This window comes from Triticum aestivum, chromosome 5A (genome assembly GCF_018294505.1).
Source record: "Triticum aestivum cultivar Chinese Spring chromosome 5A, IWGSC CS RefSeq v2.1, whole genome shotgun sequence".
Taxonomy (NCBI): domain Eukaryota; kingdom Viridiplantae; phylum Streptophyta; class Magnoliopsida; order Poales; family Poaceae; genus Triticum; species Triticum aestivum.
Window position 1 is genome coordinate 442669230 of NC_057806.1, and position 20206 is coordinate 442689435.

A 20206-nucleotide genomic window follows, 5' to 3' on the forward strand; every position below is an offset into this window, starting at 1 on the left:
CTCTATATGAATGCCTCCGGCGGTGCACCGGGATGTGCAATGATCTAGCGTAGCAATGACATAAAAAAAGGACAAGCCATGAAAACATCATGCTAGCTATCTTACGATCATGCAAAGCAATATGACAATGATGCTCAAGTCATGTATATGAAGATGATGGAAGTTGCATGGCAATATATCTCGGAATGGCTATGGAAATGCCATGATTGGTAGGTATGGTGGCTGTTTTGAGGAAGATATAAGGAGGCTTATGTGTGATAGAGCGTATCATATCATGGGGTTTGGATGCACCGGCGAAGTTTGCACCAACTCTTGAGGTGAGAAAGGGCAATGCACGGTACCGAAGACGCTAGCAATGATGGAAGGGTGAGAGTGTGTATAATCCATGGACTCAACATTAGTCATAAAGAACTCACATACTTATTGCAAAAGTCTATTAGCCATTGAAACAAAGTACTACACGCATGCTCCTAGGGGGATAGATTGGTAGGAAAAGACCATCGCTCGTCCCCGACCGCCACTCATAAGGAAGACAATCAATAAATAAATCATGCTCCGACTTCGTCACATAACGGTTCACCATACGTGCATGCTACAGAAATCACAAACTTCAACACAAGTATTTCTACAATCCACAACTACCCACTAGCATGACTCTAATATCACCATCTTCATATCGCAAAACTATTGCAAGGAATCAAACATATCATATTCAGTGATCTACAAGTTTTATGTAGGATTTTATGACTAACCATGTGAATGACCAATTCCTATCATCTCTCTAAATAGATATAAGTGAAGCAAGAGAGTTTAATTCTTTCTACGAAAGATATGCCCACGCTCTAACAAATATAAGTGAAGCAAAAGAGCATTCTACAAATCGTGGTTTTCTATGTGAAGAGAAACAGGCAATCCAAACTTCAAATGATATAAGTGAAGCACATGAAGCATTCTATAAAGCCATACTCAAAATATATAAGTGAAGTGCAAATAGGATTCTATAAATCAACCATGTACTATCTCATACCAGCATGGTGCATAAAAGAAAAGTGAAAACTAAATGCAAAAGATGCTCCAAGATTTGCACATATCACATGAACGAAACGAATCCAAAAACATACCAATACTTGTTGAAAAAATGATGGGATGCGTTCCGGGGCAGCCCCAAGCTTAGACGCTTGAGTCTCCTTGAATATTTACTTGGGGTGACTTGGGCATCCCCAAGCTTGAACTCTTGCCTCTCCTACTTCTCCTCACATCGAGACCTCCTCGATCTTCGAACACTTCATCCACAAAAACTCAACAGAAAGTTCGGTAAGATCCGTTAGTATAATAAAGCAAATCACTACTCTAAGTACTGTTGCAAAACAATTCATATTTTGTTTTTGCATTGTAGTTACTATAATATAAATTTTCCATGGCTTAATCCACTGATAGAAATCGATAGTTTCATCAAAACAAGCAAACTATGCATCAAAAACAGAATCTGTCTTAAACAGGACAGTATGTAGTAATCTGAACATTCACCATACTTCTGGTAGTCCAAAAATTCTGAAAAATTAGGAAAAATAAAAAATTTGTATAGAAAGACAGTGCAAAAAGTTTCAGAACCGTTTGACGTTCTAGTAAAAAATGTAAAATCACGCACTACAGCCAAAGTTTCTGTTTTGCACTGCACAAACCAACAAGCAATGTAAACATCCTAAAAGAAAATATTGGCACATTTTTTTTGAACTTTATAAAAGCACACAACAGAAATAAATGACTCTCTAAAACTTTCGGGTTGTCTCCCTGGTAGCGCTTTCTTTAAAGCCATTAAGCTAGGTATATCAAAGCCAATTTGAATCAACAACGATTTAGAATTTAGTAGTGAGCACAAAGCAACATATGTTAAGCAATGACTAAGTCTAACTCTCTTCCTATGCATTGGCATGTCATAAAAGAACAATTCATGCACATATAGTAAAGGCCAATGCATAGTATAAACAGTTTCTTGCAATTTTATCATATTGGAAACATGGAGAGGCGGAGATGTAGTCCCTCTCTCATAATAATTCCAAGTAGGAGCAGCAAGCACATGCATATTATATTTATAAAAATCATCATGTGTAGTAGTAAAATGCAACCCATCAATATAATCCTTAATAAGGGCAAACTTCTCCGATATAGTGTAGTCGGGAGAATTCAAAAAGATAATAGGACTATCATGCATGGGTGCAATAGCAACAATTTCATGTTTAATATAAGGAACTATAGCAAGTTAATCTCCATAAGCATAATTCATATTGGCATCTTGGCCACAAGCATAACAAGCATCATCAAAAAGGGATATTTCAAAAGAATCAACGGGATCATAGCAATTATCATGGCATTCATCCTTCGGTAAGAACGAAGGGACATTAAATAATGTATGAGTTGAGAGTTACTCTCATTAGAAGGTGGGCACGGGTAGCTAATCCGATCTTCCTCCTTTTGTTCTTCGCCCTCCTCATCATCTTTTTCATTCAGTGAGCTCACAGTTCCATCAATTTCTTCTTCCATAGACTCCTGCAAAATATTAGTCTCTTCTCGGATAACGGAGACTTTATCAATAAATTCATCAATATCATAATAGTATTTATAATTCTCATAGCAATATTTAAGGATACCTAAATTTTCAGGTCTATAAACTGAATCATCAAAATCTTCAAACTCTTTAAACAAAGATTCAATTTCACAAGCACCCTTAAAAGCAATAAATTCTTCTATTCGTTCCACATCATAGTAATCATATATACCATTAGCATAAGAAGCTAAGGTTTCATTATCATTAAATTCACATGAAAAGGGAAGGTGTCGAGCCTTCATCCTAGAGCAACAAGTATAATCATATCTCAAGCATAGTTGCCGAGCATACCAATGCAACATATAAATTTGATCCCATAATAGTTTCCCTTTTTGAGTCAAGCGATAATCCCTAAAGTATTCACGTTGATCCAACGTGTCTCCCATTATATAATTGAATGGGGCTTTCTCAGGATTATTGAAGTAGTGCATAATATCTTTCACATAATGAGCATCGAGGGTTTTAGGAGGTCCCCCATCTCCATGAGTAGCAAGTAAACCTAATTTTTTTTTGGTATTTCGTGTTCCATATCCATAACTAAATAATGAGGACAACTTAGAACAGCAAATAAAATCCACTTAGTGATAAAGAAAACAAGCAAACACGAGAATATTCACCCCACGCTATAACTCCCCGGCAACGGCGCCAAAAAAGGTCTTGATAACCCACAAGTATAGGGGATCAATTGTAGCCTCTTTCGATAAGTAAGAGTGTCGAACCAAACGAGGAGCTAAAGGTAGAAAAAATATTCCCTCAAGTTTTATCGACCACCGATACAACTCTGCGCACGCTTGACGTTCGCTTTACCTAGAACGAGTATGAAACTAGAAGTACTTTGTAGGTGTTTTTGTATAGGTTTGCAAGATAATAAAGAGCGCATAAATAAAAAGTAGGGGCTGTTTAGATAAAGAAACAATAAAGTTAGTATAGCGAGTGTGGAAAAGTGGTGGTAGGAGTTGCGAAATTGTCCCTAAGAAAGTGACTACTTTACTAGACCGATATCAAGTTTTATGTGGGAGAGGCCACTGCTAGCATGTCATCCCTGACTTGGAATTCTATGCACTTATGATTGGAACTATTAGCAAGCATCCGCAACTACTAATGTTCATTAAGGTAAAACCCAACCATAGCATTAAGATATATTGGTCCCCCTTCAATCCCGTATGCATCAATTTCTATGCTAGGTTGAAGCTTTTGTCACTCTTGCCCTCCAATACATAGTCCTATCAACATACAACTAACCCTATGGTGTGATCCACGCGCGCGCTCATATGATGGGCACCAAAGGACAGCAACATAACCATAAGCAAATTAAACCAATCATAGCAATTCACCAATTACCGATAGGACAACAAAAATCTACTCAGACATCAAAGGATGGGAACACATCATTGGATAATAATATGAAGCATAAAGCACCATGTTCAAGTAGAGGGTACAACGGGTTGCGGGAGAGTGGACCGCTGTAGATAGATGGGGGAAGGTGATGAAGATGTTGGTGAAGATGACGGAGGTGTTGGTGTAGATTGTGGTGATGATGATGGCCCCGGCGGCATTCCGGCGCCACCGGGAGAGAGGGGGAGAGGGGCCCCCCTTCTTCTTCTTCTTCTTCTTCTTCTTCTTCTTCCTTGACCTTCTCCCTAGATGGGAGAAGGGTTTCCCCTCTGGTCCATGGCCTCCATGGCGGCGGAGGGGCGAGAGCCCCTCCGAGATTGGATCTGTCTCTCTCTGTTTCTGCGTTTCTCTGCGTTCCAGATTCTGGCCTTTCACCGTTTCTTATATTCCTGGAGATATGTAACTCCGATTGGGCTGAAATTTTAACACAATTTCTATCCGGATATTGGCTTTCTTTCGGCGAAAGAAGGGCACCAACCGCCTTACGGGGTGGCCACGAGGGCGCAGGGCGGGCCCCCTGCCTCATGGCCCCCTCGGGTATCGTGTCACGTTGATTTTTCTTCACGAAAATCATATATTCCAAAAAAATCTCCGTCAGTTTTTATACCGTTTGGACTCTGTTTAATATGGATTTTCTGCAAAACAAAAAACATGCAACAAACAGGAACTGTCACTGGGCACTGGATCAATATGTTAGTCCCAAAAATAGTATAAAATGTTGCCAAAAGTATGTAAAAGTTGTAGAATATTGGCATGGAACAATCAAAAATTATAGATACGACAGAGACGTATCAATGCGTTTGCGGATATGCCGAGGAGTGCTATTGAGGCCGCACAGTTCTTCCGAGGCCAGGAGGGGAACTTGACCGAGAAGCTGTTCTGGTCGCAATTTCTTGTGCCAGAGCATCCGACGCCCTTGAATGACCAAATGAAACAGCTGACGATGCTGCATAGGGTGGCCGGCTTGGCCATGAAGGATTTAATAGTCCGGCTATGGCCAGCTGAACCCATCCCGAGTAGCCACTTCGATTTGGTGAGGCGGCTCATCGACGCGCTGCCTCGAGTTGATACTGTGAAGCGCTCGGCGTGCATAGAGGGAGCTCAAATGGCCTTTGCCCGCGTCAAGATGAATTGGGCAAAGATGAAGGCCACCGATGTGGCGACCGCAGGCCCGCCCGAAGGCAAGGACCACCGCAAGCTGGAGAGGTACTTTGAAGACATTCTGGCGGGTGGGCCAATGCTCAAAGGACGTTATATTTGAGTAGATGTATCTGGGTTGTAAAAACTGGGTTTGTGAACCTAGGATTGTAATATATTGATGCTTTTGATCTTAAGTTATTTTCCTCCTAAGCGGCCGTTTAATTCTGAAAGTTTGTCAGTAGTCAGCCTCAACCCCCGTATAGATGCTACGAGGGTGTTCAGCATGGCGCATTACCACACTTTATCCAATGTCTTGGTCCGTGAAGGAGGTGTACGCGAAGTGAACCAGGAAATTGGACTATGCGGCTTTACTACTTTCACTTAGCCATAGGAGTTTGACGGTGGGGCTAAGTACTAGCCCCTTGTGCGTGTGCGGCAGTCCGAACTAAGGTGCCTTTTCCACATGGCTAGACGAAATCTAGCCCCTCGTATAACACGGAATAAATCACCAACGATTTGGAGTACAAGACTAAATCGCTGAATCGCTGACCAGCTCTCGCCTTATCATGACAGTCAGTTTTCGGCTTTCTCTACTGAGGTATTTGACCGGATGAACCAGAAATACAATCGCAGTAGTTCTCCCTTTACCAATTTAGCCGAACGAGCGGAACGTAATGTGGTAAGCATAGAAGTCGGGCAACCCAACTATAGACCAAAGACATGATTCAGAGCCGATGCATATAGTGCAATATGCGGGACGCCGAAGAGTACCCTATAGGTGTTCGGACTTGAAAACGTGCGGAGCCGCATACAGCCCCTGGTGTTAAGACCGGACTAAAGCACGAGTGGCAATTTGAAGTAAGGAGGGAATGAAGAAAGAAACCAGTGCCAAACAAAAGTAGTGATCAACTATTTCCTTTATATCCTGTATAGTCTGTCAAGATGTGCTATTATAGATAATGCCATAGATATCAAGGCTATTTTACATGCCGAGAGTTTTACACAAGGTAAAGCTTTACATAGGGTTGTTGGAAAAAGTAGCGGCTTAAAGATCCTAATGTTGCCCTGCTGCACGTCTGCGCCATTTCTCCTTGGTTAGATATCCCTTGAGAGGAGAAGTTGATGGTCGTCTATAAGAAAGGGGAGCTTTAGAGAGTAGCCCCTGTACGACCGTAGATTAGGCAGGTTTTGATGAACCTGTAGTGAAATAAAAGGAAAGAGAGAAAGAAGGTTAATGGTCCGAATATGGTCAAGCCATACTATAGACTCGTTTTCCCGCAGCATGCCACTGACGTTGCCCAAGGTACTTTAAGTGTGTAGTTGTGCACGCGTGGTATGTATGTCGCAACCTTATGGGGCGATCGGTGGAGGCTGAACTGCTAATCAATCTCTAGATCTGCTGAGCTGTCATGCTATAATGTGGACCAGACTCACTTGGCAGTGTCAGGGGCCTTAGTGGCTGAAGAGTTGTTCGTCTTGATGAGGCCGTTCTGTACCTCAGCTGCAAGGGTCGCGGTGTGCTCCTCAGTATGGAGGGAGCGTTCCATATTTCCATTGACTGTGATGACGCCGCACAGTCCGGGCATTTTTGAGCTTTAAATAATCATAATGTGGGACCGCATTGCAGCGGGCGAAAGCAGTTCGTCCCAGCAGCACATGATAACCACTGGGAAAAGGGATGATATCGAAGATCAGGTCTTCGCTTTGGAAGTTGTCCGGAGAACCGAAGACTACTTCCAATGTTAGAGAGCCCGTACAATGGGCCTCCACGCCGGGTATTACTCTTTTAAAGGTAGTATTGATAGGCTTAATTCTTGACGGGTCAATACCCATCTTGTGGACAGTGTCTTGATAAATCAGGTTGAGACTGTTGCCGCTGTCCATATGGACTCTGGTGAGATGGTATCTGTCGATGATGGGATCAAGTACCAGGGCCGCCGAACCTCCATAACGGATACTAGTTGGGTGGTCCCTGCGATCAAAGGTGATCAGACAAGCCGACCATGGGTTGAATTTTGGGGCGACAGGCTCCACGGTGTAGACGTCCCTTAGTGCGTGCTTGCGCTCCCTCTTGGGGATGTGTGTAACATATATCGTGTTCACTGCTTTTAGGTCCTTTCCCCTTGTGTTCGGTATTTAATTTACTGGTCTGTTTAAAAACCCAGCAGTTCCTGTTGGTGTGGTTGGCAGGCTTGTCAGGGGTGCCATGAATCTAGCAAGGCCTATCTAGTATATTGTCCAAATTAGATGGACCGTCTCTATTTCCTTTGAATGGCTTCTTCCGCTGACTGGATTTGGAGCCACTGAATCCGGCGTTGACCGTCATATCCTCAGTTTCTTCGTTATTGTTCCGACGCTTGTTTTTGTTATGTCGTGGCCTTCCAGTGCCGTCCCTGGCTTCGGAGGTGCCGAGGTCGCTGGTGTTATTGCTTCTACGAGCCAACCAGCTATCTTCTCCCGCACAAAAGCGGGTCATAAGTGCAGTAAGAGCTGCCATAGTTTTTGGCTTTTCCTGACCGAGGTGTCGGGCGAGCCATTCGTCACAGACGCTGTGCTTAAAGGCCGCTAAAGCTTCAGCGTCCGGACAATCGACGATTTGGTTCTTTTTAATTAAGAACTAAGTCCAGAGTTTGCGGGCCGACTCTCCGGGCAGCTGGACAATGTGACTGAGGTCGTTAGCGTCCGGTGGCCGGACATATCTGCCTTGAAGGTTATCTCGAAAAGTATCCTCCAAGTCCTCCCAACTACCAATGGAGTTCTCTAGGAGGCTATCCAGCTAGTGCCGTGCTTGTCCTTTTAGCTTTAGGGGAAGGTATTTAATGGCGTGGAGATCATCGCCACGAGCCATGTGAATGTGGAGAAGAAAATCTTCAATCCATACGGTGGGATCTGTAGTTCCATCGTATGCCTCGATGTTTACGAGTTTACACCCTTCTGTAAATTGGTGCTAGATTACCTCATCGGTAAAGTACATGGGGTGTGCGGCGCCTCTATATCGGGCCACATCACGACGGAGTTCGGATGATGTCCGTATTCGGTTCTCGGCCTGGACTTGGTGATGATTGTCACGCCAGGTTTGATGGCCGTTGTCTCGTGTTGGAGCACGTCCCCTTGATTCGTATATTAATCTGGTATGGCCGGCTCTATTGTCCAGGTCCTGACATAAGTCATATGTGTAACCCGGAGCCGATGCCTCTTTGCCTCTACGGCGGGGTGGCGCAGGCTGGTATTCGGCATAATTAGCCGTTTTGTCCCGTCCACGTGGTGGTCGGTCTGGTTCATCAGCATGGTGGTATCTTGACGGATTTGGCTCAAGGGCCTCGTCGTCGAATTGTGGTAGTAGCATGCATTCTGGGTAGCTCTTTGTTGGGCATCATCCGAGGTGTTATTATCTCCGGTGCCAGTATTGCTATCCTTTTCACGACGAGATCGTGAGTGGCGCCGCTGACGTCGGCATTTCGGCGGCGCCTCGACGAGCTTGTTCTTAATGGGATCTTGAGTGCCATCATCGTCCTCCTTTTCGGGCGTATCCACCATGTACACGTTGTAAGTAGAAGTGGCCGTCCAACGCCCGATGATGGGCTGGTTTTGGCCTTGTTCGGCTCCGGCATCGTCGTCCATATCGTCGATGTCTTCGGAGGCGTAGTCTAGCATGTCGGTTAGGTCCTCGACAGTGGCTATTAAATGGGTGGTGGGTGGGACGTAAAATTCCCCGCTCTCAGCTCCCTGTTTAGGCTGGGCGTAGTTCGGAAGAGACGCCCCCGTAATGGCGAGAGATCACATTAGGTCCAGCGCCTCGTTTAGGAGCGAAAGCTGGACAGGTGGCTGGGGATCTGCTGAGCTAGGTCCGGTAATCACCTCTTGGCCGAGCTCAATAGAAACTGACCTCGTGAGTTCGGAGTTGACATCCCGAGATGAGTCTGGCTTCCCGATGACTAGGGGTGGGCATATTAACCGAGAACCAAACGACCGAACCGAAAAGAGCTGGACCGAACCCAAACAGACCAAAACCGAAAGTCTTGGTCACTAATTCGGTCCTCACTTTCTAGGAACCGAAATTAATTCTGGAAGTTCGGTGTTTGGCCTTCGTTACTTGAAGTGACTGAAGAAATCGATATTACGTGCATATGGACCAAAAGTGTACGTAAGCCCAGTAGCTAATAGCAGGCCAACTAACTCCCGACCCTTCGTTCTCGCGTACAGTCCAGCGCCTCCACAATTCTGCCTGCACTTCCGATTCCCCACCCCATATTTTTATCCTAGTCACACGTGCGCCGCCTTTCCTCCTGGCCGGCGGCGGTGGCCTGTAGCCGACATGCCTGGCTGGCGGCGGTGGCCTGCAGTCGGCACGACTGGCCGGCGGCGGCCGCCTACAACCAGCGCTTCTCTTCTTCACCCAAGCGGGCGGCATTGGCGGTAGTCTAGATGCAACACTCCTCTCCACCCCGGTGGCCTGCGGTGGCTTGCAGCCAACGCTCCTCCTATCCACCTAGCCGCTGGCGGCGGGGTGTAGCCGAGGCTCCTTCTTTTTGATTTTTGGTCTTCCAATTTGATTGCATCAGGATGGATTCTGATTGGAGTATGAGATCTGATGAACCCACATGACGTTCTTCCTTGTAGAATCTGATTTTCACAGGCATGATCTTGTTTCAACCGTGTGCATCAATTTTATTTGCAAATCAATTCGAAAGCGTGCTCGTATTTTTCCTTCTCTAATCTGTATTGGTCAATCTGGTCTCAACCAAAGACTGAACCGAATTATCGGGCCACCGAACTCCTCGGTTAGTTGTTTTGCAAATGACCGATCGGTCCCTGTTTTCTCACAACCGAATTTCTTCAAAACCTGAGAAACCGAATCGATCGGTTCGGTTTAACCACGCGCCCAGCCCTACCGATGACAAGGAGAGTCCTGTTGGACTCCGGGCCCGTTGACAACATGGTCACCTCTGGGTCTCCGGCAGGTAACTCCATAAAAGGGGAGAGTCCGGCGGGGTTTATTCTCCCGTCTTTGGACAGAGTGGCCCGCTCTGGATTTAAGGCCGGGGCGGGTATGAGGGTCGATCCCTGAGCGAAATCTGATGATGGACGGGCTTCCTTCATGTGGATGAGGAGCGGCGGCCGGGGCCGATAACCCTTCGAAGATCAAATCTCCTCAGATATTAGTGATGTAATTCAGGTTTTCGAACCTGATTTGATGACCAGGGGCGTAACTGTCGATCTGCTCAAGGTGACCAGTTGAATTGCCACGCAGAGAGAAACCGCCAAACACGAAAAGTTGACCAGGGAGAAAGGTCTCCCCGGAAACAGCATCGTCGCTGATGACAAGATGAGCCATCGATCCTACTGTCGACGACATAGCGGAACTCTCAATAAAAACACCAATGTCGGTGTCAAAACCGGCCGATCTCGGGTAGGGGGTCCCGAACTGTGCGTCTGAGGATCGAAGGTAACAAGGGACAAGCGGGATACAATGTTTACTCAAGTTCGGGCTCTCTTAATAGAGATAAAGCCCTACGTCTTGCTTGATTGTATTTGATGAGTATAAGGGTTACAAGAGTTGATCTACCTCAAGATAGTAATGGCTAAACCCTAGATGTCTAGCCTATGTGAATTCTGATCGTCCCTAGTTTATATACACACTGGAAGGGCCTAGGGTTGTACAGTTGTAGAGGAAGGAAATTATATATCCGGACACCAATCTTGCCATCCACATATAGGGGAATTCTACCCGGACACGAGGGAAGGTCTTCTGCCTTGTATCTTTACGGCCCATTAATCCGGTCCATATCAAATAGCCCGGACACTCGAAAACCCCATAATCTAGGACTTCCTCACACACCACCGTGACGATGATATGCAGATGCTTTCTGGCAACACGTCACGCGCCGTCAATATCTGAGAGATCAGCGGCTGAGCGGTAGGTACCTTTCAAAGTCGTGCGACTGGATCCTGATGCTAGCTAAGCTCAAGCATCACAATCAAACTTTTTTATTTAACCATATTTTAATAATTCACATTCAAAAACTGAAATTTTGGGATGTGACACGGGTTGTTTTGGATACAACACTATGATATAGTGCACTGGGACTCGAAAATTGCTTTTGCAGCTCGGCCTCTACGGAGGCCGTTTCCTAAAAATTCAAAATTCAACAAAACTTATATTTTTACATTTCGAAAAATTCTGAAAAAATACAGACATACATGGAGGCATAACACACATGTGTGTATATTTTTAGGACGAAATATGTTGAAATGAGGGCTGTGTAAAAAAGACAAATATGTGATTTTTAATACATGATACTATTCATCCCAAAAGTCCATGAATTTATTCTTTCTGCAGAGATCGCATCTCAAAGTATTTCATTCTGAAATTTTACACACATACAAATCACATCCTTGTGTACTTGTACAATTTTCTTTTCAGATTTTGTGAAACCAAAAAGAATGAATTTTATTTTATTTTATTTTTCTTCAAAAAAATTGGCCTTCATGGAGGCCGAGCTCCAAAATGCCGTTCTCACTGGGATTGCTATATCTAAGCATCTATTTACTGTCACCAGATATAGCTTCAGATATAGTGCACTGAGACTCAAAAATGCGAAAATGGAGAACAAGTTTCATGGAGGCCTTAAATTGGAAACTTTTAAACAAAATTAAACTTTTCAGTTTTAAAAAATTCTGAAAAAAATACACACATACCTAGACACATAATGTACATGTGTAAAATTTCAGATTGAAGTACGTTAAAGTGAGAGCTACACAAAGTAAACAGATCTGGGGCTTTTTAGTATATGTATTATTCATCCTTATGTTTTTTTGCACATGATATGTACTATTCATCCTTAAAGTCCTTCATTTTTTTTGTGCAACTCACAATTCAAGGAATTTCATCCTGAAATTTTACACGCATACACACTACATCCTTGTATGCATGTATATTTTTTTTCAGAATTTTGTGAAACTCAAAAGTTTGAATTTTGAAATTTCAAAGATAAGGCCTTCATCGGTTTCCAAAATGCCCTACTACTCAACGAGACTGCCCTAAGAAGTATAGAGCATGATTACCGAAAGAAAAGAGGAAAGCACCGATATTTTCTATGTATGTTTTTTCGTAATAACGCACTGTGGTTAGTAGTTTCTATACACTTTTTAATAAGATGACCGTATGCATCGTTGCAGAGGCCAGGGGTAAGCCTCCTTAAAAAAAACTTGTATGTTTCTTAGGCACGCTAGGAAAACACTGACCACGCCCTACTCACGCTATCCAAGCATAGGACGAGAGCATACGCTTCACACCCACCAAAAGTGAGCGCGTGCAGGTGCGGCGTGTGTGCACTCTGATACAACACGATGAGTTAGTAGAGCTAACTAACGCAGACGCACACGCTCCAACCACTGCAAGCACGCGCGCGTCGCGTGCTGTGAGCCACGCATATCTATATCCGCTGTTCACAAATGATTTTCACTTGTGAATGCTGATATCGGCAAGAGCACTATCCCCAGCGGGTCCCCATCCGTCCTCGAGTGGCATGCCCGGCATGACGTTCTTCCAGAACCCGTGCTTGCTCCAGAGCAGCACCATCTGCTCGATGGGCACGCCCTTGGTCTCCGGCAGGAAGACGTAGACGAAGGCGGTCATGACGGCGATCCACGCAGCGAAGAAGATGAAGATGGCGAACTTGAAGGCGCAGAGCAGCGACAGGAACGCCTGCGCGATGATGAAGGTGAAGAAGAGGTTGACGGCCACCGTGATGCTCTGCCCCGCCGACCGCGTCTCCAGGGCGAAGATCTCGCTCGGCACCGTCCACCCCAGCGGCCCCCACGACCACCCGAACGCGAGCATGAAGAGGCAGATCACGAACACCACCGCGATCGAGCAGCCCCGGGATAGATGCTTGTCTGCGTCGAACTTCACCGCCAGTATCGCCGCCACGATCACCTGGCAAATGATCATCTGGATGCCGCCGCTGATGAGCAGCTTCCTCCTGCCAAGCCGGTCGACGGTGGCGATTGAAATGAGTGTGGAGAACAAGAGCACGGCGCCAGTGAGCATGGAGGAGTATAGGGACCAGCTGGCGCCGAAGCCCATGCTCTGGAACAGCACCGGCGCGTAGAAGAGGATGGAGTTTATGCCCGTCAGGACCTGGAATGCCGGCATGCACACGGCCATCACCAGCTGCGGCCGGTTGCGCCGCTCCAGGATGTTCCGGAACGGGTGCTTGATGGTGTTGGCCAGTTCACTCGCCTCCGCCATGTCCGTGAACTCGGCGTCGACATCCGCGGTTCCTCGGATCAGCTCCAGCACACGCCGACCCTCCTCGACGCGCCCGCGCTCGATGAGGCTGTTCGGCGTCTCGGGGAGGAGGATCCCGCCCACCGTCATCAGCAGCGCCGGCGCTGCCACAAGACCAAGCGAGAGACGCCAACCCCACGGCTTGATTTTTTGCGTGCCATAGTTGATCATGTTCGCCGAGAAGATGCCAAGCGTCGTCGCGAGCTGGAACATCATGTTCAGCCCGCCGCGGAGGTGCGCCGGCGCCATCTCCGACAAGTACAGCGGCACAGCCTACGATGGCACCAAGAAGTTGTTCAGTGGCAATGCTGTACAAGCACACATGCAATCACCCACTCTCCGTATGTCTGAGCTTACCACACCTGATTGCCGAAACCGATGCCGACGCCAAGCATGACGCGGCCGAGGATTAACGTCGTGAGGTTCACAGCCGCCGCGTTAAGGGCTGCGCCGATAAGAAAGCTGATGCCGCCGCAGATAATGCTGGCACGGCGGCCGTAGTTCCTTGTCACCGGCGCGGCCGCAAGTGTAGAGACTTGGCCGGAGAGATAGAGGATGGATGTGAAGGCAGAGAGGGCCTGGTTGTCGTACTTGCAGTAGTTGTCTAAGCTTACCAAGTTCTTTCGCCGGAACACCACCGGGAAGAACCTCTCGAGGAACGGGTCCATGGTGTTCACTCCTGTAGCAACATGTGTAATAAGTTAGACAGAGTGACATAGGGATGAAAACGGAACGAAAACGGACGGAACTGGATGCTACCATATTTGTTTTCATTTTTTTATAGAAGTGAAAACGAATACAGAAATCCGGAATGAATATGAAAACATATACTATCAGAAACGAACGCGGAGCGGATACGGAAACGAAAGCAGGTGTTGGCCGGAAGTTAAAACTCCCTTGGACCATAGATAAAACCCAAGCAAACTAACAATTTTAGTTAATTGAACATGGCTACAAAATAACATGATTAGGTTAGCGACTTAGCGTAGTATTGTGTTAGTACTGGACAATTACGTAGGGTCTAGTTGAGTAGGTGCATGGTCGTAGAAGTTGGGCCTCACATCGATCATTCTGCTCATTTTGTCATTGTTTGTTGTTTGATTATTGGGCTACAAAACAGCCAGAAGCCCATAGTAAAATTAGAAATTCCATATTCATGGAATTATAAAGTTCTGTTTCCATGCATGTTCCGCCGAAAAACATCATTCCGTTTTTGTTTCCGATTAAGCGTAAAAAATTCTATTTTATTTTTTGTTTTGCAAATTTCCGTATTTCCTTTCCGTTTTAAGTTTCCACTCCGTTTTCATCCCTAGAGTGACATCAACTTTGGAATTATCAGGCTTCTGTTGTTCAGGTTGACTAATTATGACCCATATGCTTGTTGAATACCAGTTTTAAAATGTTCACTAAGGTAGGCACAAATAGATGGCAAATACCCTTTGGAACGTGGTGGTAATTACACCTGGTTACGTATTATATATATATATTTTCAGAAAAAGTCAAAACGTTCCAAAACTTTTTCGCAACAAAGTTGAGCTGTCGTTTTTGGCGTACAAAAAATATTCTGCAACGGAATATTCTCTGACAAAATTCTGACAAAAATGACAAATTTCTTCGCAAAAGTTCTTATACGAGTGCAACAATAATCTACTTTGTTCGTAAAAAGTTTCAGGATTTTTTTGACTTCCTTACAAATTACAATTTAAAAAAATCAGGTGTAATTACACCCGAGAGCCAAACATTCTAGTCCGATTGACTAGTATGGCTCATACTCTGGTGTACCCAACCCGGACAACTTTATGCCTATTCGCAATATTGTTGAGGAAGTGGTCGTCCTTCATGATAACTATTGAGCTACACACTAAGAAACTCGATGGAGTTAACTTTAAGGTGAACTTTGAAAAGGCATACAACAAAGTAAACTGTTATTTCTTTTGAGCAAGCCCTTCGCGGGAATGATTTACGGTTGAATGCAGGCAACAAGTGGACTCTTATGTTCAAGGAGAGAGTGTTGGGGTTAAGGTCAATGGTGATAGCAGTCATTATTTCCATACCCAGAAGGGATTGAGGAAGGTGACCCCATGTCACCAATTCTATTTAAAATAGCGCAGATATGTACTATATTCTTATAGCAGAGGCTAAGGAGGATGGTCGGGTTGGGGACCTTATTCCACATCTGATTGATGAAAGTGTGACTGTCCTCTAGCATGTGGTTTACATGGTCATTTTTATGAACATGAATTTAAAAAGGCGATTAGTTTGATCACGTGTCTTCCCGAACAAGTTTCGGGTGTGAAAACTAATTTGCACAAAAGTAAGATATCCTATTTTGGTAAGGCCAAAGAGGAGAGCCAGTACATGCATCTATTTGGCTGTGAGGTGGGATCCCTTCCATTTGCATACATCAGAGTCCTCATTCATCACTATAGGCTCACCAACAAGGAATGGAAAGTAGCTGAAGACTATTCCCAAAACAAGCTCAACAGTCGCAAGGGTAGGCCTTTGTCATATGGAGGACGACTTACCTTCATCAACGTTGTTCTTCGAGCCTATTCATGTTCATGCTCTTTTTTTAGATACCTAAAGAGGGGATGGTATTCATCATTATTGTTGTTTTTGTGACCAAGAGGAAACTATTCATCATTATTCCCATCATGTTCATTCGCCTCTTTGATTTGATGTGGATGGTATTCGCCATAATCTGAAGGGTCACACCCGAGTAGGAGTTTGTGCCATTCTTTGCGCAATTTGGAATTGCCTAAATGATTGTGTTTTTAACTAATATATTTTCCCTTTTTTTGCAGATTATCTTCGGAGCTACGGCTTCAACTCGTACATGGTCATCACTACAACATGTAGACACGCAAGGCTTATGGCCGTCGGGTGCATCCGCTTGAAAACGGTCGCACATTGTTTGTTCAACCAGTTTAAATGGCATGCCAGTAGCAGATTATGTGGATGAACTATGTAGTAATTTTGTTTCGGCAAGGTGTGGTCGTGTCTTGCTGTGAACCTTTGGCACTCGATGACTTGGAGTTATTTTATGTTTAATAAAAAAATGGTTGTAGGCATAGCATGATGGGGAGGTCTGGGTTATCCATTTTTGGTTTTTTTAGAACAATTATTTTGATTATTCATGGAAAAAATCCATATACTTATCAGGAGTTTGATTGGATTGGCTTCAAAGTTACAGATCGCTACAACGTTACGTGATGATCCTGCTAGTAGTATAAGACATCCGATATGTACGTATTTACTGCCTGCATGCTTCTAAAAACTCTCTCTTCTCTTTGATAACCTAAACCTAACAGCATCCAGCCTCCGAGTAAAATTCGGTAGCTAGGGTTTCCTCTTCGCCTAGAGGCTACCTCTTCTAGCTAGAATAATCGAGAAGCCCGACCCCGACTTGTGAGACTGTGAGAAGCGTGTTCGGTTTAGGTTATCACAACAGTATGAATTGCTACATGCTGTTAGGTTTTGAGCTCGGCTTAGAAACAACACATAGGGGTCTACCTGTAGGGTCAATGGCAACAAGCACGGCAGAGAAAAATAGCCACACTCGTACTGTACAACCGAACCCCAAGTGAGTGGCTCAACCGAGATATAATAATGAAAAGGATAGAACAACATGATTGTTCATGCATGCACCTAGCCTAGCTAGCTAGCTAGTGGGTACGTACCGGAGATCCCGATGTCGTAGCCGAAGATGGAGCCCCCGATGGCGGCGACGACGCAGGCCATGGCGACGGCGAGCGTCATTTGGCCATTGTACTCCGCCGCCCTCTCCTTCTTCACCCCCAGCGGAGCCATGCCGCCAGCCATCCCCTCTCCCGGAACAGTTCAAGTCAAGGGGCAGTCGTGTGCACGTACGTTATGGCCAAGGAGCAAGAGCTCTCGACTCTACTACTACCACATGGTCATGGGAGAAGCAATGCGCGCGCTACCTTTTTGTAGCTCCGCATAGGGGAGCGACAGGAGTGGCGGGGGCAAGTAACATCGCCGTCACATCAGGTATTGGTGACACGCGCGCCACCTTTCTGGAACAAATCGTGCCTCGCTCGATCCGATCCGAATCGATCGACGATCGATCGCGCCATGTGTGAACACGAGCAGCACGATGTGGCGCCGCTATGTGGTGTGCGTCGACCACGTCGGCGCACATTCTGCCAATGCCGATGCCACCCGGAGGTCCACAGCCCTGTGCCCGGCACTTGCCCCGGTCGATCGCCTCTGATAAGAACCAGGTTATTCCGCTGTCCCACAGGACAGTACGGTTAACAATAGTGCGATGCTGAGCTGCTGACAGATAAAACGTCTCGTCGCCGGCCGTCGCGTCCCATGGTACGCACGGCTCCGGGCGTTGGCTTTGGCTGCACTGAGGTGAGGTGCTGTCCCGTCCTTCCCTTGTGTCCCGTCCCGTCCCGGTGGCACGTAAGGTGGCGAGGACGAACCCTGTCGCGTCCAACGCATCTTTCTCTTTTCTGAGAGGAGACGAGTCCTGTTTCGGGGAAGCATACGAGTGGTTGAAGCTTCAGCGGGACAAGTCAGCAAGTGCGTGGCCGGCGACGGCGTGCGCCTGTCGCCAGAGTTGTGGGGCGGAAGAACAGTATTGCGTCCATGGACGGAGCTATCCAATGACCCGTCGTGGATCTCGGACATCCGTGGGCTGCCTTTACGCCCCCCTGCCGGCAATGATTACGATCTTGATGTATGTGCAAAGGCGCCGCAGAGCGCAGATCTCCTGCGTGTTGGACGATGAAATGATTCGTCTGTGGACTATGCATGCAGGTGAACTAGGGCGTGCTTGCTTCATGATAGCATGCCCTGCCAATTTTTGCCAACCCCAAAAATTGGCTAGCGCTTTGTTGGCCAATTTTTTTGGAAGATTCGTGAAGGAAGTGTGGGGGAGCTGGCAAGAATCTAGAGGCAACCAAGAAATTAGCAACTGACCACGTGAAAGCCAAAATATCATGACCTATGTACTACTAGCACAAAACGCCAGATTTGTTGGACGCACACTTGGGCTTCGTCCTCGGGAAGACGACGGGACGAAGAACAGTTCTACCGACAATGATTGCGATATTCGCAAAACTATATAGAAAGACGTCGCAGATCTCGTGCGTGTTCTGGACGAGGAAATGATGATTCGCCTATGGACTATATATGAGAGGATGCAGGCGGACTACTAGGTCATAGCAGATGGTCCTGAATTATTGAAACTGTATCGTGTACATCATTGTCCGATGAGCATGATAAAGCTAATAGGTGGCTCTTTGCTATCGTCTGTCCTATCTAGAACAAAGGTGGGTGCAAGGTGCATGCACTCACAGCACGATCGAGATCGGATGCCCGAGTTTATGAATGTGACATTTCCTTTGACGCACATGCTTGCACAGTGCCGTTACATACATATCCTGCTGCTCCTGCAAGTAAATTAAGTTAAAGCCGATATGCCGCGAGAAAAAAATAATTGTAACACATTCTTAAAAAAGATAGAAAAAATTGAACTAGACGCCCAGCAAGACAAAGATAAGCTAGCTATCTAAGAGATAACAAAATGCCAATTATTTGTTTCTTAATCCTTTGTTGTTGTTAGGCTGGGTAATATTTGCTTGGTCTTCAAAATTGAGTAAGAAATGGCCCAAAAAGTATACGATCGTTTGCAATGACCTCATGTTATTACTGGTCATTGCATGTAGATGTCCCAAAAACCGGCCTGCGGCAACATATTTCGATCATCTATGAAGCCCTTTTATCAACACAAAGGATAATATAGTAATACGTATTGGACTTGATAGGTCGACAGAGGTAATAAAGCTCTCCATATACTCGTCCTCATAGGTCACAATCACAATATCTATTGAGCATCGCACTTATGCGATTTTTTACCTTCCAAAGTAAGCATAACATATCAGCTGCTGCCACGAGGTAAAGAATTTTGTTATGCGCAAATTGATTGCCTGTATCTTAACCTGAGCAAATGGTATCGTTCAAGATAGTCGTAGATCGCAGTTACATGGTGCCAGGGGCGGAGCCAGGGGGGACGAGCAGGGGCCTGCCCCCCCCCCCCCCCCCCCCAACGATCGACAAATTTAGTAGCAGCGACAAGTAATTGTCAATGAGATTAGATCAATATATGTACTCGGTCCCCCTATACTTGAATTCTGGCTCCGCCACTGCATGGTGCGCTTTTGCTCCATCTTAAAACATCTATTACTAAGAAATGAACCAAAAAGCACACAATTAGATGCAATGACCACAGTCCTCGTTGGTGTGTGTGGTGTCTCTTTTATGTGTGCTTAGTCAGCGGGTTGTGACGATTTTCACATTCTTTTTCGTTAATTAGCATGGCAACTCTCTCCCTTTTAATTACTGCATATGGCAAAATTTAGGGGGTTGACAAGTTTTAGACTTGAAACTAGTTGTTCCTTAAACAACAGTACACATGCAAGCTAACATGGTAAGGCTTAGGAAAAATAACTTGCAAGTAAGTGAGGAGTTTGAGTTTCGAGGGATGCAAACTAGAATTTGCTCCATGATGTATCCCTAGGTTCGGATAGTTGACAGTGTCCTATTTCTTGTTGGTGGATGTTCGAAGAACAAAGGTTCTAAGACCACAAAGATCTTGGCAGCGTTGTTCACAAAGAACATGCCACATATGCCATCATGGCTTATGGACTACAATGGTCAAGCCTTAGTCAGGGTTGATCTTGCATGAAGAAGGTGATCACCAGACATTTTCATAATCTTGATTACCCTAGAAAGGGGATTCC

The 20206-nt window shown here is 45.6% G+C and overlaps 1 protein-coding gene across 1 annotated transcript; it reads right to left on the reverse strand.

The window, feature by feature from the left end:
* Positions 1-12334: 12334 nt before the first annotated feature.
* LOC123107103 (sugar transport protein 7) lies at positions 12335-17337 on the reverse strand. Its single transcript, XM_044529102.1, has 3 exons — positions 17114-17337; positions 13796-14112; positions 12335-13706 (listed from the first exon to the last, which is right to left on the reverse strand). The coding sequence occupies exons 1-3, from the start codon at positions 17253-17255 to the stop codon at positions 12603-12605; spliced, it is 1563 nt and encodes a 520-aa protein (XP_044385037.1). The 5' UTR covers positions 17256-17337; the 3' UTR covers positions 12335-12602.
* Between the last annotated feature and the right edge of the window lie 2869 nt (positions 17338-20206).

Coding starts and splice junctions, on each gene's coding strand:
- LOC123107103 (XM_044529102.1), bottom strand. CDS start 17,255: ATGGCTGGCGGCATGGCTCCGCTGGGGGTGAAGAAGGAGAGGGCGGCG. Junction 14,113..17,113: donor CTACGACATCGGGATCTCCG/GTACGTACCCAC, acceptor ATGTTGCTACAG/GAGTGAACACCATGGACCCG. Junction 13,707..13,795: donor GCATCGGTTTCGGCAATCAG/GTGTGGTAAGCT, acceptor GTGCCATCGTAG/GCTGTGCCGCTGTACTTGTC.